The sequence below is a fragment of the Atractosteus spatula genome, chromosome 1, assembly GCF_055471065.1.
Source record: "Atractosteus spatula isolate fAtrSpa1 chromosome 1, fAtrSpa1.hap1, whole genome shotgun sequence".
NCBI lineage: Eukaryota > Metazoa > Chordata > Actinopteri > Semionotiformes > Lepisosteidae > Atractosteus > Atractosteus spatula.
In genome coordinates, this window is record NC_142706.1 from 75,593,780 (window position 1) to 75,617,660 (window position 23,881).

At 44.9% G+C, this 23,881-nt stretch overlaps 1 protein-coding gene across 1 annotated transcript in view; it reads right to left on the reverse strand.

The window, feature by feature from the left end:
* The window catches only part of LOC148842021 (transcription factor COE3-like), a 134,704-nt gene that overhangs the window by 18,888 nt on the left and 91,935 nt on the right, over nt 1-23,881 (reverse strand). Inside the window, exons 7-10 of the mRNA XM_088921351.1 lie at nt 23,358-23,475; nt 20,433-20,563; nt 19,132-19,258; nt 4,967-5,055 (exon numbers count right to left, since the gene is read on the reverse strand). Of these exons, the coding sequence (XP_088777477.1) occupies nt 4,967-5,055; nt 19,132-19,258; nt 20,433-20,563; nt 23,358-23,475 (465 nt within the window). The remainder of the gene's footprint in view (nt 1-4,966; nt 5,056-19,131; nt 19,259-20,432; nt 20,564-23,357; nt 23,476-23,881) is intronic.

The following is a 23,881-nucleotide window of genomic DNA, read 5'->3' on the forward strand; positions in this document are numbered from 1 at the left end:
ATCACAGCTTTCATGTATGGAGTCACTCTCCGCAGCAACGCAGAAGAGCAAAACCCTTTTTTTTTTCTCTGTATAAATACTGCACATGCACGGTGACTGATTCTGGCCACAGCAGAGACTTTCAAACTCACTGTATTTCTGATCTCAAAAACGGTCCAATCTAGAGGATGTGAAGGCAGTCTTAGAGATCAAAATCACGGGTAACATTATGTTGCAAAGTACCCATGGGAAGCAGGTGGAAAGAATCCATTTCTTTTAGTGCACATAATGGAATCGAACAGTTTTTCTTCCTTTTCCGATCGCTGAGAGGAGGGGTCCAGACCTCAGTAACGGGCCAGAGATGACCGCCAGCGCCAGGCAGTGAGTGCTGCCCACACAGTCAGTCGCCAGCTTGGCTTTCTGCTCTGCCCTCGTTTTTCAGCGCCTCAATTACTGGACGAGCTCGTGGACAAGCCGCTTGGCTCCAGCGCTGGAGGGACAGGATCAGCTGACCTCCACAAACGAACCCTCCGACAGGTCCCTTAACAATGATAAATCGCTCTGCGCCTGGGCCCCCTGAACACAATCAGCCTCCAAAACACGAAATTCTTCTCCCAGGCACGGAGGAGAGAAAGCGTTGTGTAAATCCCAGGTTACGTTTCCACAGCCTGAACGATCTCCACTGTCACAGCCTTCTGTCTGAAGACAAGTCGTGTTTAATGAATGTTCATCGCGTGGGTCTCAGGGTCCGCTGGCATAAACTCACACTAACAAGGTTTGCTCTCATCTGGAGAAGCGCACCACCTCAAATCTGTATGTGACAACATAAGCAACTGCTGCTACTCCAAAATAAAGTGAATGAGAATTTCACCATTGCTAAGGAGTCTTTATTACAGGGCTGATTATTCCAACTTTATTCCCAGATAACAGCGCATGGGTGGCATGAAGTATTTGGAGTCGTTTCTGATGTTGATTCTTCGGCTACATTATTAAACAATTAAGTGTTTGATTTGCATTCTTTCCCACAGAAGCCCCTATGTTTCAAGAACTGCAGTAGAACAGCACGTCTTTCTCTTCCTAACTCCAACAATCTCATCACTTTCTTGAATGGGAACGGAAACACATTTATCTTGTTTTCCACTTCTGTAGAATGAGACAATAAGATAAATAAAGGAAAAACATCAATAAATACTGATGTATGTGAAAGTCTGTGCTGTAGCTCTGGCACAAGTCTGGAATGAAAGCCAGACTTTCACATGTACACATTTACTGTATGCCGCTGAAAATTTAATTAGTGATGTGCTTGGCTTCACTGTGTCTGTTCTGTCGTAACCACAGTGTTCCACCTAGGATCTGAACCTACTGTACGACCTCCCCCTTATGAGCTCAAAGCCTTAACCATTACTCTTATTGCTGAATAAACAAATATGACAGCTACCTGTAGCACAGAACATTTCTTCTAAAAAAGTCCTCAATTCAAGGGTTATTGTACAGAGGCACAATGCAGCTTTTACATGAAAATGTCTGGGTGGCAGGATATCTACCCATTTAAAAAAATCAATGACAGACAGACGGGTTTATACAGTGTGATATTAGAAAATCCATATAGTACACAAAAAATGGAAACACCTGAGTAAATGAGGGACACGACGTACCATGTAACCGAGGACTTTCACACTGGTGGGGTTCATGTAAGCAAATAACATCCCAGCATGCTTAGGGTCATGTGGAAAATGTTGGGCAGGTCTGGTTATCTACAATTACGGTCTACAAAGACCTCAGTGACAGTGAAAGAGGGATGATTGTTGGGGCGAGTTTGTCAGCAGCTTTAGTGGCCAAGACAGCTCAACTAGCTGACTTGACTGTTTCACAAGCAAGTGTCTAAGATGCTGTCAGTGTGGGAATGGCATCATCAGTAAAAGGACAACAGTGGGCAGAAGTGCACCTTCCGGGATGACGACATCCCTGCCTCAGCTCCACGTGCAAGCAATGACAGGTGAGCAACTGCAGATCAACCAACTGCAAATTTCAACCAGGAGAGCAAGATGCCATTTTCATTAGCAACGGTCTGCCGAACACTTCACAGAGCGAGATACCACAGTCGGGTTGCGGTGCACAAACCGCTTGAGTGCCTGAAAGAGCGCAGGGAATGGACTACTGGTTTTTGTGGAGCGACACCCGAGACAGTGTTTTCCACGCCCATCAGCTCGTGGGTGTTTCCATTTCTTTGTCCACTATTACTTCTTTTTCCAAATCATTTCTTTCTGGAAAACCACTAAGAAAGCAGAAGCTGTTAAGTGTAGCCTGCTACACACTTTCGGGTTTCTGTGTTAGCAAGGTCTTTCACTGCTCTTTCTGCTCCTCTCCATCTTACTGCAAGGGCTCATGGGTTGAAAATGGCACTGTGACCTCACTCAACAGATTACTCAGTGGCAGTGCTGGATGCACTTGCTTTGTGGTAACATGAATCAGGAGAGGAAGTATTCCATTAATATTTACCAGTATGTCATTTGGGATTAGAAATTCATACGAACTAGTGATTTAACAGACTTGTAAAATAAAAATGAATTGGAGTTTTGTACTTCTGTGACCGAGGTAATTCAATGAGACGCCTGTTTGCCTTTGTGGTTGACATCGTGATGTCCTCCAGTGACTTCGCAAAAAAGACTCTGCTCAATTAAAACTGCAGACGAACCTAAAGCAGGTTTGATAAAAAAGTAGTGCATCTAGGCAATGAAATGGTCTAGAATGCTGAATTGGTACAAGGAATTGTGTCTTCCTGTCTCGCAGCTGTGAAAGACATGGGTTCGAACTCTTCAGATAAAGCAGGCCCATGTTCACTCTGTTTCACTGGGATTTACCCCAGTTCTCTGCAGAACAGCTGGCAGGGTGACAACACCCCTGTCAACTCAGGGCAAACTGGCATCTGTCTAGACGCTCTCTGCTGGTGGTGTGTGAGTCTGTGGAGTGATTGGGCACAGGATGGAAGTCATCTCCATCTCAAAGGTCAGCTTCCTCCAAGGTAGGCTATGCGGGTGTATCAGCGAGAGATGTGAGTGAATGTACTGTGCATGTGTACATCGTGTGGCCACATGTGTGGTATGAGTTTTTCCAGATACAACACACATTATTCTAGAAATAAAATAATTGCTTTTTTAGAAAGCAATAGTAAAAGAGCTACTGGACTATAATATCAAGGGATGTACCGACGTTTCACTTGCCTGGAATATAATCTAAAGACTAACTGCAAAAAAGCATTTCCTCAAGTTTACAAATTTCCTGAAATCGAAAGGAGTAGGAGCCAATAATTATCAGCATAGCTATCGTATAAATTCAAGGTCTCCGCATCAGTTAAAGGGAAAACAACCTTTTAGCTGATGAGAAAATAATGTAGCCTTTACATTTACTTTAAAAAATGTTACAATTCTTTCTAGATAGCTGAAGGACTGAACTGTCCTAAAGTTGATAATTATTTAATATCATAGATGTACAGTATGATATATACAGTATGTTTACCTTGTGCAATACATAATCTTCCTTTCCTTTTATGCATACATTCTATATGTATGCACTGATTTCTCTTTGATCAAGAAACTGGGTCACAACAGTATGGCTACAAAGTACGGACAGCTGTTTCTTCACTTGGATGGGACTGTATGTCGAGAACAAAATGAAGTTCCCTAGCACAAAAGCATACATGTATCAAGACAGACTCTTCTTTTCTGATGTGCAAGCATGTCCTTTTAATAATGTAAAAAAAAATGCCTTTTGAGTTCTCTTTTGAATATTCACAGACATATAAAAGCACATCAGAATGTGCTCGTCCACCACAAGACGGAACATCAAAGCAACCAGACAATGTATGTTCACTATTAGTATCAATTTACAAATAAACTGTTTTTTGGAGGATGGATCTTAGATGTCAGAATTTGATAAATGGGTTCAATTTGGCAGCTGTTTTAAACTGTCAGTCCCCATCTGATAGTATCCCCTCTACAGCAGTTCTCTGCCCAAAGGAATTACACTCACTTAGCCAGTGTGGGTTTTGGGGAAAAATAATCTTTTCATACTAACTAGGCAGCAGGGCTCCATGGACAAGTCGTGGGAGAATGTGTTGGCCAGGAAGCCCAGGTGCGCCTTTATGCCTGCATTTCTGATGTGTAGCGTTTCTGTGCTTTTCTATTGTTGTCTTTATTGGTGTCTAATAAAATCAGAACAAGAGCAATCTAATTCTCTGTCAGAAGAATAAAAAAGAAGATGAATCAAAGAAGATGAAAACAACTTTAAACTACTGGGACCTCTTCACAGCCCTTTATATTATGACGCGTTGGAAAACAGGCCCTTTCGCAAACTGTTAATAAAGCAAATGAGATGTTTTTGTGAACCGTATCAGATTCCCGAGATCAATGCCAATACAGGTAGTGAGTCCCGACGCAAGGCCTGTTTGGTCACATGTCTCATTTCTTCAAGTGTGACCCGACTGAACGACGCCTGTGAAGGATCTTTGATTCTCACCTAAAGAATGAACCTCAAGGAGTGCACAAATCTGTGACAGAGAGCTAAAGGCAACTCATAACTGAAAAAAGAAAAATGAGGATATTTGAGTGTTTTCTAATACTATAAGGTGTGACAGATAATTACATTCTAGGAAGCTTTTTTCTTAGTTTTATGGTTGTGCACTGTGTTAGATACAAAATAGGGAAACAAGGTAGATTCTTTTACTTCAATGCGAAACAAAATTTCAGCAATGATTTTCAAAACAGCGTATTTTTATTTTAAACATTTTCTTCAATGCCTGTAGCAGGTATTTCATACAGCCCTCTGGGGTTTAGATCAGGATTCCCAGAAGCTGTTTAGCTTTAGCGGTAAAGTGGTCTGGGATATTTCTATCGTCTTTTGTTTTAAAATGCTGCTTTGGTCCTGCTTCTGTGACTTCACAAAAAACTGTACGACACATCTCTAACCCCCGGGACCTTCAAACACTTACCTTGGGTAGCCTCTCAGGATCTCCGGGATGCCTGGGGATGACTTTCTGTAACCTCTGGAAACCGTAGTCTATGGTGGGCTCATTCAGGGCTGGAAAAGTCAAAAGGAATAAAGCTGTTTTCCCTCAGCACTATGAACCTGAGGAAATGAGCTACAAATGAAGTTCAGAAGTTGGATCCGCCGCATGAAGGGTATGTATTAGACTCTGGGGTCCAGTTCTCAACCACAAGTGATCACCTGAGACCCGCCAATGGAATGGAGACGCCACAACAGGAGGAAGATGTCAGGAAAAGAAAGCTAGAGGAAGTGTAGACAGAGACTCTGAAGATATAGCAGGAAAGAAGGGGTGCCGTTTCTTCCCTACAAACATGTGGACTCCATCACGGATCGATATTTGAACACAGATTTATGGCAAATTAATATTGCTGCTTTACTTTACAGGAAGAAAGCAGGGGGTCATGAAGAAAGTGTGTAAAACCTTTTTTAAATTGGCAGCGATACAAAAATACAGCACAGCAATGCAAGAAGGAAGCAACCCGAATTTCTCAACCAGTGCCCCAGGATGGTGACTGAAGACACCTCGCTGTTGGAGTTTCTGCCCCTCAGATGAGATGTTAAACTGGCATCCTGACTGCCCGGTTATTAAATATCGCATGGCTGCTCGTAAACATGTGGGTATTAACCCCGCTGTCCCGGCTCAGTTTCTCTCTGGGCTTGTACCACCTGGCCTCCCTCAAGTCCGCTCTTCAGCTGGTGGAGCAATGGAACATCACCTCTCTGTCTGATCTGTCTGAGCTAGAAACACAAACTAGAAGACGGCTGGGAACAGAGACCAGGAGGCACCTCTTTACGCAGAGGGCTGTGGGAGCATGGAACAAGACCGTGAAGCTCACACTAAGGCTTCCTTCAGGAAATGGTTTGATGAGATCCTCAGGTCACTGAACTGGCAGCAGCCAGACAAGGTCAATAGGGAAACCGAAGGGCCCGCTTACGCTTGTGACCTTCCTTACGTTCTTAATTGCACTTTAGATCAAAGGCTTTCATGTGTCCGATTCTTCCTAATAAGAACACGATTATCATGGCAGCACTCGTCTCAGCCCGAATGCGTCTGCTCCCACAGCACAGTGTGATAAAGCAGGACCATCACGATCCGAAAAGGGCCGTCTGATAGCTCCACAGTCCTCCGCCGCAGTTCCCATTCAGACCGCTGTGGTTGGAAATGTAATATCCTCGCTAGGAAACTTTTAGTCTTCCAGCCAGTAACTTTTGGCCACATTTATCTGCAAACACAGGAGTCTCTCTAGTAGTCGCACTGCAAACAACATTAAAATGCCCAAGGTAGCGAATTCTTCAGTGCTTAGCTATTTAGATATCATTCCAGATGCTAAATCAGCATGTACAATCACTCTAGCTCGCTTGAAATACATTTGTTTTCTAACAGACCACAAGTGATACCAGATTAAGTTCTATCAGATACTGCACCAAAAATGTAGATACTGTATAGAGTATACAGTAAGATGGAAATTATACACAGAGCGATACTGCAAATATTCACCCTTTTTAAAGAAAAAACAGGATTGGGTGTTTAACTACTGTAGGAGCTGCATGATGCTGAGGTGCTTATAAACAATCCTGTCACACAAGAGAGGGCCTAATTGTCACAGGGAAGTCCGTCAAATAGCGCTGTATAATGCACTGCTTCTCACCAGAAATGTACAGTACAGTGCCGATGCTTTTCTATAGAAAGCGGGCTGCAGAAATCAGATCTGAAAGACTCGTGTTTTTAAATAGGCAAATTCAACATCTCGGCCTGCCATCAGTCTTTTCTCTCATTGATTCAGTCCCTTCCTACGGAGAGACAGGTGAGGGGTTTAAGCATCTGCAGTTTCAAGTTCTGTATTTCAGTTTGAAACAGCCCTGGGGGGGCGTCGGCAGCAGAGTGAAGTGTCATCCTCCTCATCTTCCCGGGAGGAGTTCGTGCCCATTTCCCGGACCCCTGCAGGTGTGGCGGGGTTAAGGCTGAAGTCGGGCTCGGGTCTGTCCGTGACTCGCTGCGCTACCGCTCTCTCTCTCTCATTAAGCGCGCAGCTAGACCTTTAGTGAGCTATTTTAAGACTGCCCAACAGTATCACTTTCAGAAATTGTTTCAGACTAATTTGATTCCATTTTCTTACCACCTCCTTTATTTCCATTCTCCTGAATGTACTGCAGAATAGCCCGCCTACAATTTCCATTCCTTTATGCAAAAAAACAGAAACGAGTTAAAGAAATTTCTCCATAATCAAGCCCATTAATCATAAAAGGCTGTCAAATTTGACTTTGGGGACAATTTGTCAGCCTGCTTGCCCACTCTGCTTTTGTCACACGCGGCTCTTGTATTTTATAAGGATGATTGACACTCCAAATACCGGGAGTAGAATAGCTAGTTTACGCTAATATGCATAACTGGCGGTTTCATGAATAAGAATAAGGGCGCACCGGCGAATCTGCCTTTTGAAAGCAGGCGCTTGCGTGTCGCGACGGCAAATAGATGTTATTACTGCTATAACAATATTTGTTTTCTTTCCCGAAATGGGCCTGCGAGCCGCTAAATCAAATTTGTTTAAGCTCGTTTGTACAGAGGAGAAGAAAAGGGCTTCGAGCCCGGCTGCTCTGTGAGCGCCTTGTCGCGGCCTCTCGGCTGCCTGTCGGAGAAGCGGCTCGGGTGTCAATGACCATGCTCAAGCAAGCTCGGACAGCGAGCTCTGCTCAGTGGCTCGGCTGGGGTCTCGTTGCGTTTCTTCTACTTTTCTGTTCATTATATATCACTACTCTATAAATGCCGGGGGGGTTTCTCCCTCTTATTTTTTCCCACTGACGATACGGCTTTGGAGGAGAGCCGTGCGGGTGTGTAGCTATTAATGAAAAACAAAGAAGAAAAGACGAGACCATCCTAAATTAGAAAAGGCCGGGTTTGCGTCAGTTATTTGGCCTCTGCTGTCTTGCCAAGACGGGAAAAACGTGCACTGAAACTTTTAATTCTCATATCAAGCCGCGCTCTGCTGGAAGAGCAGGAGCGGTTTCTGAAGGGTGAATGAATCAAATACAGTACTCCAGACGCAAAGCATGTCATCACCATGTGCCGAACGGTGCCTACATTTAGACCTAGGCTGATTTTTTTTGTGTATGGGTCAATTCCGTTTTCGCTCTGTTTTCCACTCCTACCCCAGCGCATGATGTTATTGCACACAGGAGAGCGAGGAGGGAGCTCATCAAGAGCCGGGCTCGCCTGGAAAGGGAGGCGCTGGCGCTCACTCCCTGCCGCTTCTCCAGGCGGGGGCTCTGATTGCTGAGAGGAGCCGAGGAACTTCCGAGCCGAGTAATTTTCAGGCGGCAGAGGAAAAAGACAAGAGCGCGGATCTTGGGGAGCCGGCGCTTCCATTTTAATAAAGCTCGCAACGGGGTGTGCGTCGAGCCTCCCCCCTCGATTGCAGCACCTTAAATTAAACCCATTACTTTTCCTTATTAAAACGCGGGCGAACTCTGACTTCTGCTCCTGATTGGCTGCCAGGATCCCAATCATGTACCCAATCAATACAGTCCCTCTTTCTAAAGAGCCCAGGTAATTGGAGAATGGGAACGCGCAACTGAACTCTGACCTCCGATGCATTACACGGCTGATATGAAGATAGATTGCCTGATTTAGTGTAAACATATGCTCCAATTCCAGCCATCAGCGCCACTTTCTCCATCGTAATTTGTATTGATTTTCGGCCATCTTCGCATTCTGCTGAACGTGTGATTAGACGGGGAAAGATAATGTAGTTCACTTGAAACTGTGTGTGAGAGGGAGCGTGTGAGTCTTTTTTTTTCGTGCTCTGCTACCGAGGTGATTACATAGTCTACTCGAGTCTACGGTTACAAATGGAATACCATGAGCCTGGAAAAGCAAGACGGGGGGCCAGGATGCTGGCAAATGCGATTTCTATTGACACACCAGACATAACCACAGAGAGCTGGGAAAAACTCGGCAGCAATGAGAGAGCTCTGCGTCTGCTAGATCAGACTCGCAGGTCATCTGGAGCAGAAAGGCCGCGTGATGAAAGATAGAAAAGCCATCTCTAAAGCATTAAAACAACTAAATAATAAACCTATTCCAACACTCACAAGTGGTCCGATCTGCAGACCTGTCATTCTTAAAGGCTGGTGAAGGTCCTGCAGTTGCACTGCATCAGTTCATTTTTAAAAACACGATGTTAGCTACAGTACCTTCTTCAGCTGTTTCCTTGCCACGCAAAGGGAGAACGCTTTTGTGACAGAGTGTCTGGGATGTTGGATGAGCTGTACTACAGCGCCTCAAAAGAAGATCGCGCCTTTCGCACAAGGAGACAAGACGAGGACCCTCACGGGTGCTGCTCCGACTCCAGCACCCAGCGTGACCTTGGAAACATACAGTCAAACCGACAGGATCCAGCACACCGAATGTACAGTATGAACAAGCAAGCACACGGCAGCACACCCCCTTACAACACCAGGGCTCTGTCACAGGGGGTAATCAGGGCTCCGGCCCCCTCTCTCCCTGCAGCAGGGGAGCAGGGGAGCATGCAGGCACCGTGCTCTGCAGATTGGGATGGACAGGGGTATCAAGGGCTTCAACCTAGAAAAGGAGAAGTAGCTCAGCCTTTTTGACAACCTTCAGATGGCTTCTCTGCATCATTTTTGTCCCCCTATGACTTAATTGCAGGCTGGCCCGGTGACACAGCAGTTAGCATCTCTGCCCCACAACACCAGGGACCTGGGGCACTATCTGTGTGGAGTCTGTATGTTCTCCACACATTTGCCTGGGTTTCCCCCAAGTGCTCTGACACTGTCTTCAAAGAAACCCGGGCAGGTTAACTGGCTTCCTGGGAAAGGGGTGTGAGAGTGTGCATGTCTGTGTGTGCCCAGCAACGCACTGGCGTACTGTCCAGGGTGTATCCTGCCTTGCTGGGATACCCTGTATTGCATAAAGTGATTAGAAAATAGATGGTCCTAATCATAGCCTGGACACCAGGCTTCAGAAATTCCAGGAAGGCACTGTATATTTACATGTATGTTAACACACACTTAGCACACCTGTCACTTCAGGCAGTTGGTATGGAGTCCTAGGGAACCAAAATGTTGACTTTAAATGCAGCTCGTCAGTGTATCACTTTATAAAGAAGTGGATGTTCATCACCCACCACCTGGGAATCTCAGTGTCCTCTACAGCAGACATCCTGCTGCCCACCTCCAGCCACGCTGAGCCACACCCTCAAGCAAAGAAGACCGCCCTGTGTTTCAGGTGCCATCGGAAATCCCCACAGAAGATTTCACACAGCGCACACGGGCAATTACCCCTGCCCCCTGCCCCCTGCCCCCTGCCAGGAGGTGCTTTACCCCCTCATCGTTTTCATGTTTAGTCTAATTCTCAAACACCCAGCCACCTTCGTCTTGAGTATTTTTTTTCGTGCATATTTGAAATAAAGAATATATCTGACTGCTTCAGTTGGTGACAGGTACAGTACTCCGTCCGCGACAAATGAAAAATAATTTTTAAAAAAAGAAACACGATGTTTCTTGGGTGTGAGCTCTACCGGGGTTTCTCTGATCTCTTTTTCTCCCGCGTGGAACAGCACCTTACAGTGCGCGCTCCCTTGCGGCCGGAGCGCGCTGACGTCCCCTGGCTGACAAACGCCTGTGTGTCCACACGCAGCCACGAGCCCTCTCCCACAGCCCCCCACGCAGCAGAGGCGAGCGCGCCGCATCGATCCACCCCTGGCGCGCACGCGTGCACGCGCCCGCCCGCACGCGGACACGCAGAAAATTAAAAATTTCAAAGCCAGGAGCCCCATCAATCATCCGGCCCTGGCACCCACCTCACTCCGAAAATCAATGCTCATAGAAATTTCATGAACTTTAAACTGTGACTGACGGCTAGAGCTGGCCGAGACAAAGTGCGCCGTCTCTTTTCAAGTGGGACCCAGAAGGGCAGATGAGGAATTGTGAACGGAGGCCGATCACCGCCTTGCTCAGATGCAGCCCCATGTCATTAACACACTGTCTTGCAGCGCCGTGTTATGACATTAGGAATACAGAATACGTGAGCCCCAATGACCTGCTTTTACCCCTTCTGCACTGACGCAGAGAGAAAGCACTGCTATCCACCAAATACCTCAAAGACTATCATTTTTATCATTGGTATTAATGAAGAGATTTAAGTGTTTGAGTTTCTTTGCTGATTCGTTTTTAAATTCATTATGCCGAGAGACACAATCTCCTTACTGATGCGCTGTACAAGCTGTTCTTCAAGAACAGTTATTGACTGCACTGAATGCTCGGCATAGAGGATCTAGTACTGTTTACAGTCAGCAACATGTGAGTCGGGGACCTTCATAAAGAAAACTGAGATCCCCACTATTAAAATGAAAATCATTTTATGAAAAATAAATAATTTAAAATCCAAAAATATGATCAAATATTAAGCCTGATATGAGCTTCAGCAACCAATCTCACTATGCAGTAACAGATGTTCTCTTTCAGTATAACCCTTATATGAGACGGGCTTCTTTCTAATATACTGAGATAAAATATGCATTACACTTCTGAACTCTGCCACTGAACAGTCCCTTTTACTTCTTGAAAAGATATTTTGGAACTTAATACAAAATGAATGCAAAATACAAACAAAGCGATACTTAATGATAACATTAATTTATAAAAATATTTTGTAAAGTCTCCAAGCTGATATAAATGACGCATTCTGAGGAACACCTGCTATCAGCTACTCCACAGTATTTATATAAATCGTGCTGCGCTAAAGCACCAGACTCTAATAAGGCTTTTCTTAAATGCTGTCCTCCTCCTGGCAGACGTACTACCATTCTCTTTGACAGGAAAGTTGTCAGGCTGTGTTGAAGAGATGAGTGCTTTGATAAAGCTGTTTCTTGCAACTTGCTGCACGCAGAGAGTGGCACTGCCTGCTTTAATAAAGGCATCTGTCGTGAGGTAAGAGGCTCAACGAAGACGCTTGGGGCCACAGCACACAATACTCCCGTGGTGGGGTCATCACTTGAAGCGCATGTCCTAGATTTGTCACTCAGCTTAATCAAGATGCAACAGATACAATTAACTGGGAGATAAATAACATGAATGGCTGCATTACACATCCCAGCGCAGCTGATGAGGGCTCTAATCAGGGGATTCCATTATCCCAAGCCTCTGCTGAGAAAGGGAAGGCGACCGAGGCACAATATCTACTGTTATTATTCTCATTTCTTTTCACATCGCTGGCTGAAGTACCTACCTCACCCTGGCAGCATTATCAGGGTCCTGTACCGCACGTAAGCACATTACCAGATCACAGGGCACTGGAACTACGAGAATGTACATTTCACTGAGGGCTTCCTTACATATTGCTTAGGTACATTTTGGTAAGTATATGGGACAAAATCAAAATCAATGGCCTAAAGCAAGGGTTGCCCACAATTCGATCTGACTCTAAACAGGCGTGAAAGCACGGCAGTGTACCCCTCTGTGTGGGTCTGCGGTGACTGCTCCCACCAAAAACTATTTCAATCGGAACTATTTACTTTAGGATACAGCTGCTACAGTGACATTAAATGAGATCATTAAAATATGTTTTTGCATGTCCTCAAGATAGACGACATACAGTACTACAAGATACTCTACATAATTTATGTAACTTTCTCCATTTACATAAAGTAAAACACCAAACTGATCTACAGTACATTTTATATACATACAGTATGTGAAGAGAAATGTAGAGATTGAAAACCCTGTGATCCAGATCAACAGTATGGAGGTACATGGCTATTTATTAAAAATACTAACAATAATAATAATTCCTTACACTTACAGTATATAGTGCTATTCTGGACACTCCACTCAAAGTGCTTTACAGGTCATGGGGATCCCCTCCACCACCACCAGTGTGCAGCCCCACCTGGATGATGCCATAGTGCTCTAGTACACTCACCACACACCAGCCCTCAGTGGGGAGGAGAGCAGAGTGATGAAGCCAGTTCATAGATGGGTAAAGGCCAGGGGGAAATTCGGCCAGGACGCCAGGGTTACACCCCTACTCTTTTCGAGAAACGCCCTGGGATGTTTAATGACCACAGAGAGTCGGGACCTCAGTTTTATGTCTCATCAGAAGGACGGTGCCTTCTTACAGTATAGTATCCCCGTCACTATACTGGGGCATTAGGGCCCACATAGACAGCAGGATCTATTTATTGAGGGACAGGAAAGAGCCTTGATTTTTCCCAGATTTTGGTCATGGGAATGCATTTCAGGAAAACACTGTGAGCTTCCAGTTTCAAAGTTATCAGAAAGCCACCTGTTCTCAGAGCCTAGCCTGGGAGGGACTACAGCTTGGACAAGATGCCAGTCCATCATGGGGGGCACGCAAAAGCACAAATGAACCTAGACAGCAATGTGTTTGGGAATGAGGAGAAAAGTAAAAGATGACATGGCCCTGGGGAACATGCAGACTCCACACAGAAGGCACCACTGCCCACAATGAAACCCGGGGCCCAAGAGCGGTGAGTCAGCCACGCCACTGGACCACCTTTAACACAAGTCAAACATCCTTAATTCAGGTAATATAGGAGCATGAAAAAGGTCACAAACAGGTCATCCTGTCAGTCTTCATAAATAAATTGCCAACTATATTTCCAAAGAACCTCATCAAACTAGAGAGTTTATTGAAGGAGCCTGCACCACTGGCGTCGACAGCGTGAGGTCTGCTGCCTTGGCGGTTTGCCTGATGTGCTGTGATAGAAGAGCCTACCATTCTCAGGCAAGAACACAACCTTCCCCACTTCCATCCCGAGTGGTGTGGAGCACGAACTGTCAATTTATTTACAGTGAGCCTAGCTTGACCATGCTTTCAATTCACATTTTCACAAGATACAGTCCGAGCCTTCTCATGCCTACAGTAACTGCTGCCATTATTTTCTATGCTGCAGCTAATCTTTTTGGAAATTATTATTAAGCTTTTAAAGGGCCTGATTCGCCACAGTCCTCCGACTGTTTTGTGTTAACTAGCTAAATTACAGAATCAGATATGTGTTAGTGAAGTGCAGATTACGAGAACATTCCTGCTCATTCCCATCCCCTGTTTTGTGAAAACAGCTGCTCTGTGTTGCATCAACAAAATATTAAGCTCCTCTCCAGGTCTTTACTCCACCCTCTCTCCCATGTAATTCTGTCTTTAAAGTTCAGCACATCTGCAACCACAGTCACTTCAAGCCGTTTCCAAGACATCTGGAGCCTATAGTCCCATCGGACATGTCGCTCTTAAAGCAGAAAAGACACCACTGGCTCCTTCATCTGAAGATTCAGTATTCAATCTACTACACACGAGCAATCCTAAGGTTATGGTCTTTAATTCCAGGACTGAGTAATAAATTTAGTGTCTGACAGAATCATGGCGTACTCACGCTGGCCTGCACTCTGCAAGGCTGGCTACTCCCTCATTGTTTTCCTCCTTAATAACTTCCCTAGCAATCATGTCATTTGCCACCATGACACTTCACTGGAATTCTGTTCTTTTCCCCAAACATCTGAATCACCGCTAACAAACTCCAAAAGCCACTGATGCAACAAACTCAAGTCATTCAAGCCGGGTAGCACCCATGGATTTGAGATTTGACCAGTGTTGTGCCCATTGATAAACAGCAATGATAAGGGACCCACACAGAACATACAGTATGGCTTGGAGCATGGAATACTGTACCACTGTATTGCATACCGATACACTGGCTTTCTTCAGGAAATGGCTGGATGAGATCCTTGATTCAGTGACTACTAATAAATATGGCCTTTTCCCATCCTAATCTTTTCTCATGCTCTTACAGTATTTGGACTGTGCCCTGAGGCGGTGCTGGCACTTCCCCTAAAATAAAAAGGCGTTGCAAGGAAGATAATCAGATTGCATGCTCTGGATTTGTCCACCAATCAAATTTTTCAGTCATTTCGACTCTTCGTTGCATTGCCAAAGTCAGACTGCCCAAAGCTCAATTTCCGCTTCAGCCAGTGTCTGCACTCCGTGTGAAAGACCACGCGCTGCCCAAGGATCAGAAGAGCAGGATGAGCAGCAGCACATCAAATCACAGCAGACCCACAGCGAGCGCCTGCTCCAGCCTGCCCACAGCTCTGTGAAGAAGCACCAGTCATACCCGTACAATATTAAAGTAATGATACAAACCAACTAAAGCATTCCTTACTATAGGCAATAATGATGATGATGATGGTGGTGAAGAGCAGAGCAGTCTGCAGCCCCTGATGCTATCAGACAGACTTGAGGCTTGTAAAACGAAGATCAATGTGGCAACAAGGCTGAGGGATCAATGGCGGCTGAATTATTGCAGCACTCTGCCACTGATTTTCGAAGAGCTGTGTTTTCCCAGGAAAGTCAATACCTCCCGGCTCCTCTCATTAATTTGTCCATAAATTTCAACAGCAGCAGCAGCAGCAAGAGGAACAACCTGGGCAAGAGAAGGAGCCAGACGGAGCAGGGCAGGGACAGAGCCAGGCTTTCACACACTCGCTGTCACCTTCCCTGGGCTGGTACCGCTGCTGGCAGAGAAAATCAAGATCTCTCATTCTGTTCTTTGGGGGGGCCTTTTAAACAGGATGCACATCTTTACACAAAGAGCCGTGGGAGTGTGAAACAGGCATGGCTAAGGATACCCTGCCTTCCTTCAAGAAACAGCTGGATGAGATCCTTGGATCAATTAGCTTCTAATGACCAAACAGGCTAGATGGGCAGAATGGCCTGTCATTCGTAACCTTTCTCTATATTCTTATGTTCAAAAATGTCAGTAATAGACACAGAGTATGCAAGCTGCTTTCCAGTGTCTTGTTACACCTCTTTTGATCTTATCACTGGAGAATGGTGCGCGTTAAAAATTTAAAGAGTTTCATTTGAATGCTTTAATCTCCTCTACCCTGGATTGCGACACGGTGTCCTGAGAACCAACGATAGTTAAATGCGTGATGCTATTGCCTCCTATAATGTCCCTCATGTAAACAGCATGATTGTATCCGATGCTTTTTTTTCCTGATGAATAATACAAAGCCTGGATATTTAGTCATGTAAAAGCCCTGTGTGTAGCTTCACTGGGCCGTGCTGCACGCTGCAGTAAGTACAGTGAAGAACTGCAGCATGAATATCTGCTGCATTGTCTTCATGTGTGCTGTGGCCTTGATTCTGGGAAAGGGGAAATGGTCTTGGAAGAAATTAATGTCCATGCTTGCTCACATTTTAGGGGTCACACAGGACAGTCCTGAAACAAAGGAGGACAGCTGAACAGAAACAGAGCCACTGGTTAGCAATGAACAAGCTAATAATAGCAATAATAATAATAATTTGTGCTGAGTTAACTGTCAAAAAGCTATTTCATTATTTTTCTTAAAAAAGGCTATTTCATTATTTTGTTTGTTTAGATTTAGACAAAAGGGCCCAAATAATTTAATGTTCTTTAAACCTCAGAGCATATCCATAAATTGTAAGTTAAATATGACTGATTGTACAATAAGTGTCATACCGATTTCTGTTGACTACAGCCACTAATACAAAAGCTTCTACTCTTGACTGTTTAAAATGTTTGTCTTCCTCTGCATTGAAGCACAGGGTTGGGTGTATGTTCAAGGCTTAAAAGATCTTTGTGCAAATATCTGATTTTTAAAACAGAACAAAAACATGAACATGTAAAAATGTACAGGAGCCTGTTCGCATTCCACAATAGCAGCCAGAGAATCAGACCTACAGGGATGAAAATAATGGATGTGCTGAATATACATGTGTCTGAATAAAGCCACGCTTTTTAAGAGAAAAATGGCGAGATAAATCTTCAGTTTAACAGAAAGCCTTAACAAAATCTTTTCTTTTATGTTGAACACAGTGACATTTTGTTATCATGCTAAACACTCCTCCCCCTGACCTTTCTGCGGTTTCAAAGGTCTCTATATTATTCAGTAATAAAGTCAGGCAAAGAAAAGACTGATTTACCAAGACGATACTACGGCCTGCACAGTGGTGTGTAGGAAGAGGTTGGCAAGACTCTGATTATCTACAGATAGCAAGTTCTAAATCCAAGGCTCCAGGCCGACCTGCACATACTGTAGCACGTTTAACTGTTTGTACAAACTGGATCAACTCAACCACTGGCCTCCACGCTTCAGTCTGAGCGTTTTTCCATCGCCCCGATTAATAAAAGCGGTATTTTAGTGTGTGTGCGTTTAATAATGGCGCCCCAGGGCAAAGGTCATCGGTTCTTGCCGACTCACAAACGGGCACAGCCCCAGACTCAGGCCCAGCCTCTGCAGGTGCTGATCCAAGCCTGCGCCATGTTCTGTTTGCACACGGGGGTCGAGTTTCAGAGGATCTGCCTGCTTGGAAGGAAACGCTTGCAGGGAGAGGAAATCGCAGACCTGTTCACCCTCAAACATCTGCCACAGGCCTGAAACACTCACTTAACAGAAACTGCTATCAGCAGATTCAAGGAGCTGTTTAACTATATACTGTATACAGAGGTGTGAGTAGAAAAGTAAGTAACCTGTGCTTTACATAGTATGTAGCCTTTAGCCTGGTAGGTGACAGGTAGGTGTTTTTTTCTGAATCACTGATTTGGACTCATCATTGCTAGGACAGTATTTCCACAATACGAATTTGCCTGATGGATTCAACCTGGATCTCCATCCAGGTCTTTTTTAAGAAGGCAGATAAAGTGAATTGGCTACATTACTCTGTTCTCCTCCCCACTGAGAGCTGGTGTGTGGTGAGCGTTCTGGCGCACTATGGCTGCCGCCGCATCATCCAGGTGGGGCTGCACACTGGTGGTGGTGGAGGGGAGTCCCCATTACCTGTAAAGCGCTTTGAGTGGAGTGTCCAGAAAAGCGCTATATAAGTGTAAGGAATTATTATTATTATTATTATTATTATTATTATTATTAAAGTGCCTTACAAAAGTATTCACCTGCTGCAAGGTATTCTTGTGATGTGTTGCAAAACAAACGATATAGCCTTTTTTTAAAAAAAAGTGAATATCATTTAACAAAACCTGAATTCTCAAACTGATCACTTTCATTGGCGAAAGACGCTAAACGATAGCAAAAACTGCATAGAAAACTAAATATATACTGTGTATATATACTGTGTATGTGCGCTGCAGCTTTGAAACTAATTACCACTTACAGTATTTAGAAGTTAAATTGTGAGATTACTGTTTACAGTTGTTTCAGGTTGCGTTTTTGATGTTTGAGCATAGAAACATCAACTGCATTGGAACAGAAGCTTTCGACGGAAACGCCAGTTCCCGTTTGAAAAGGATTTAAAAAAATTAAAGAATCTGTGAATACGTACGGTATCAATTTGTAACCCATCTTGAGCAAATTTGGCCTGACAAGGATTGTAAGAATAAGTTGTGGGGTTTTTAAGAGCTGCTTGCACAATCGCCGTGGATGCATAAAAATATCTTTGAAGTCTCAGTCTGATACAGTTAAATTAAATTAATTATTCATTGCAACCATATGGTGAATCGCTCTGAATCAGCGCAGTGCTAGACCTCATTCCGGTGTTCCTTTACACACCTCCCTTTGTCCAATTACTGTACAAGACCCTTTTCATGAGGTTTCCTCATATTACTGAGTTATATTTTTAAAAACTGTACAGAGGTTTGGGAAACACACTCCGTTAGGACCATAATAATTCCAAAGGATTTTTAAAAAAATCCACACGCACCTACAAAACTACAAAACCTAAAAAACTGGGTTCGATTAGCGCTGACGGTAGAATTGTGAATTAAATGTTCATTTGAAATTCAGACCTTGGTATGCATTTGTGTGGTCCAGCATTTATTGGCCTTTATTTTTTTTTTACTAGTCTACCAATGCCGGTTCCTCCAGGCTTTTAAAAACTCATTTCTGAAGTTTGTTTCCTCTTGCAATCCAACCAGTGAACCGATCAGCTACAAACCACCGCAACGTGAAAAATGGCGCGGTTCTACCAGACGCGGAAATCAATAAGCAGCGAGCATCCTGGAGCTGCGCTTTAAGCAGCGACAGATCAGAAGGCTGTTTGTCGACAGGACCGCTCCGAACGGGATTAAGAAGCTTCGCCCCGGAGCCCGGCTGTGTTACCTGTGTACACGAAGCGCCCAGGTGCTCCCTTGCAGAACTGCTTGGACTTGTAGGAGAGCGTGACCTCCACCACGCCAGGGATGTGTCGCGGCGGAGTCTGAACTCGGATCGCGTGGGGTGTGATGAGCTGCAAAACGAACAAACAAAAAACACACCCGGAACACGTCAGGAATCAATCAATCAATCAATCGGTGTTTTCATTCTCTTTCTTCGGGCTCCGTTGTTCCCTCTTCTGCCTGTCCCTTCAGGAGCATGGTATGAGAGCCTTGATGGGCTCAAACAAGTGGTAATCTAATATAAACTGAAGAATGCAAAGCAAGATTCACTGACCAAGGGCCTGCGATTTTTACATTCACAGTAGAGATGCTCTGTCCCTGTGAGTGGACAGTGTGAGTGGCAAGGCACAGCCCAACAGTGGAGTCAAAGGCAAGTACACAAGCCCTCTCAGTGACTGTGGAGATTTGCACAATTCATTGTCCCGTTCCTTTCCTTGGGTGATTTAAAGACTGAGGGATGGGGATCTCATGCAAGCTGGTCTGGAGGTGAGATTTATAACACTGTCCAGAATCTGCTGTCTGCTGATCTGCCCAGACATGGGTCATGGGTCATGGGTCATGGGTCATGGGTCATGGGTCATGGGTCATGGGTGGGGTGCAGTGAGGTGAACCAGCACAAATTCCAGCTTTGCTCCCCAGCTTACGAGACGGCAGAGACAGAGCAGAAGGAACAGCACCACCTAGGTAGGTGCAGCCCGTGATGCTTCCTTTAAAAGAGGGGTGTCAGACTCATGTCCTGGTGTCTTCTGTGTTTTGTGTTCTTCTGGCTCCACCTGAGCTCTCAGTTACAGAGCTGGTCTAATTATTTCATTAACAGCACAATTGTTAACACTGCTACCCAGTCCTGAAGGTGTTTGAGAGGTAACTGTGCTTTTACTGAAGTCTATTTGTTCAGTAATCAGTTCTACAAAATCCTTAATTATTTAGTTGACTACCCAGAAGACACTAGGCCCTCCAGAGGTGTGGCACCCCAGCTTTAACATGTCGTCAGCCCCCAGCTGCAGGGGGTGCTGGGAACCCCAGAGTGAGTGAGCACAGTGTGGAGAGTGTCACTGTTGAGACTTCCAGTGAGGCGGCAGGGACCGGGATCTTTATTTCCATCCCAGCACGTTCCACTGGTCCCCAGGATCTCCCAGTCCGTTGCCTCATTACCACACGTTTGCCCTCTCACCCAAGTGTCGTTTCCATCGCAGCCCAGAGACAGAAGTCATTCAGGCTCTTTTGCCCGGGGCACCGCACACCCACCTCGCTCCACACCAGCATGGTGCCGAAGACCACCTGCAGCCCGTCGAAGAAGTTGTCCCCGATGACGATGACAGTGGCGCCCCCCGTGGTCCAGCCCTCGCTGGGGCTGATGGCCTTGATGCAGGGCGTAGCTGCTTCGGAAAGGTAAGAGAGGGAGATGGGTCACCAGGGAGTGCAGGGACTGGGACTGGGACTGGGACATATGACAAGCAGGAGGAGAGGGTTCTCTTTGGGGCATGCAGTCTGTGCTTCAGTTGTGGGAACAGTGAAATGAGAAAAATGCATGATGGGAATAAAAGTATGCAGATCCGTTTCATTCAATTCCGTCAGCACTAGATGTTTTGATCTTGCATAAATCTAATACCTCATTTTGCAGACCAACAAAATGCCAAAATGAGGAATTCCTTTATTCCACACTCACTCATACTACTTCATAACGCAGCCCACACTAAAGGAGTAGTGGTTTATGGGCAAGTGCAATAAGTATTAGTAATTAGTAATTACAGGGGCTCAGGTGATTGTGGGGAGAGTTAATCTATTGTATAGGCTCCAATAAGATGAGGATTCCTGTCGGAGTGTTAGGTGTAAGGACTATGTATGGGTTGATGTCTTCTAAGTAATATTTATTTTAAATGTTATGTTCTTTGTAGGTCTCTGTGTGTGTAAAACACATACAGTAGCTGATCAAATGCAAAACCAATGTGTGAGAAATCAGACAATAAATTATTAGTCATCATATTAATAAGAGCTGTAGCACTAGTTGTCGTTTGTGTTTTTAAGAGTTTAATTACCATGACAGTGTTGTGCTACCCAAGCAGTTTACTTTCAATGCAGTTTTACTTCTTGTAGGCAGAGTACGATAGAGATGGCACATCTATATTACTGTTTGTTGACCCTGAATTCAATAAAACAAAATAGGTTTGTTCCCCCATATTGTTGGAAGTCAATATTGCTCCATAGTCCATAATTCTTTTCCAATATTTTAAATATCAGCATTTCTGGTTTTGAAGAGCCTCACTCAGCACAACGCTGTATTCCATTTAAAAAAATCACTCTCTGCCAGAAAATACCCTGGCCACTGACTAGGCATTCTGCAGGAGCACAGAGACAGACAGGCAGGCTGGCCCAGACTCCCTCATACACATTTACATCTAGATTGATTCAGTCTTGTCTGGAAAAATAACCCTTGACCTCCCAAACAGATAACGCTGAAGGGACCCAGTGACAAGATCACTTCACTGGGCTGGGAAAGAACCTGACAATCGATCGCTCTGTTCGTTAGCTATCCTCGCAAATATCTCATTATCACAGTGGGATTAAGAAACAAGGAGGGACATCAAGATCGGATAAGGGATATGTGTGCCGTCATGTAAAACGAAATTTCATATTTTCTAGTACTAGTGCTAAAATCAGTAGTCAGTGTTAAATTTATGAAGATGAAAATAGAAAACCATAGCTGTAACAGACAAAATAATAATGGTAAATTTTGAATTTTAGAGAGGACTACAGAATTTGTTATGTCTGAGGAGGGATCTGAACTAATTGTTCTGTTATAAACTGTCTATATTGTGCTGGTCTGCAGGTTTGTATTTTGCGAGTTTACAGTAGTTTACTTAAAGGAGCTGCAATGATAAAGTGTACCACTGAATGACATGAAACACTGTTTAGTGTGATAAATTAATAAGCTTTATGATATGTAATATTTGGCTTTGATTCCAGTACTTACATGGGTCATAACACAAAGGACAATCTAGATAAATCTGAGCCAATTGTCTCTACACGAGCATCCACATAAGATTTTATTGCGTTTTTTCACATCTGGTGTTATCGTTCATTTTTCCCATTGTTTATGAGAGGCAGAAAACTAGATTTTTCACTGTAATCCACAGATGCGTAGATTAATACTCCTCCTGAGGATCTGGACATATTTGCAAAATTGAAATCTGGATAAAAATAAAAAAATGATCTTTAAAAAAATAGTGTATTAATCGAGACAACAAAGAAGTCAGAGCCACGAGCAGATGGTTTTGCCTTTATCTCCTAACAAAGCAATGCAGTCTGCCAGGAGAGATGAAAGTCTACAAGATCCACTCAATGGATTTGACTTCAGTCCTGTTCTCTGGGGTCCAGAGGCGGAAGACAAGATCGCCTCCACTCTCGGCAGATTTCCTGCCGCTGATAGACACTCGGAGGGCTTTTTCATCCCTGCTGCCATGGGAACATTACGCTGACACATCTACGGCTCCTGATCTGGTCAGTGTCAGACTCTGCCTTCCTTAATTTTCTGTTTTTCAACAACACTGGATACCTCGTATTAGGATCAATTGTGAAAAGAGGTCTTTTCATGGCCAAGGGAGAAGTATTTTAAACTATCACAGGGCTGGGCAGAGTAAGCAAAGATGCTGTTTCACAAGTGATATATTGTTTCACACCCTGTAGCACTCGTCGTTGTGAGCATGGCAATCTACCAGGACCATAAAGCTCCACTAGGGGACCCAGCACACCCTGACGTAGATCAATAGTGCTGATGTGGTCTGAGAACAAGAGGCTCTTTCTACTCAAAGGGTGGTGGGTGTCTGAAACGATCCCCCAAGGCATGTTCTTCCCCAGGAGACTTCGGAAAACATATGGATAGCATCCTCGGATCAGTTACCCACCAAACGTGCAGGAGAGGCAGAATGGAGGAGGCGTTGAGTGACAATGCACACTGCCACCAAGACACAGTCATAGATTTTATAGCCAGGCTTTCCTGTTTGAAAACTTTGCAGGACCGGATGTCTTTAGTGAGTTAAGGAATTCAACACACTGCTACTTCAGGGTAAAGAGGCCTGGGGGCTTGACTGTACAGTTAAGGGTGTTATCGCAGGGACCTGCCAGGTGAGCACCCACAGGGCACATGTGGGCACAACAAGCAGTCCTTCCTACCTTCAGAAGGGTCCAGGCGTCTCGCCCTCCGCCCGTGTTTGGAGTTATTGTGAACAAACATGTTGTCGGAGACAGCGAGCACATGGCCATCCACATTCACCGTTGTCGACACCACAACCTGGAGAGGGAGAGCACGGGGCAGCGCTGAACCTTACGAACGACAACACAGCGATTACTGCTTTCACTAGAGGTGCCGCAGCTACTGCCAGGAATTCATGTGGAAAAACTGGAAGCTGCAGGGGGTTCCCGGCATGTTCCAGGCTGGCAGTGCCATCAGACACAGGGTAAATTGGAGGGAAGATTGAGGATTTGAGTAGCTCAGGCACAGACTCGCACTGAGAAAGGTCTTCCCGAAGGACTCCTACCATCACAAGAGAGTCAGTGCAGGGTGTCTGCCGTGGTGCTAGCCTGAGACAGTGCCCTCAAGTCCAGCGTCACCGTCAGGTCCCGAACCCTACCACCCACCCACACACAGAGGCCCGGGCAACAAGAACACCAGCCATCTCCAAAATACAGCAATCCCT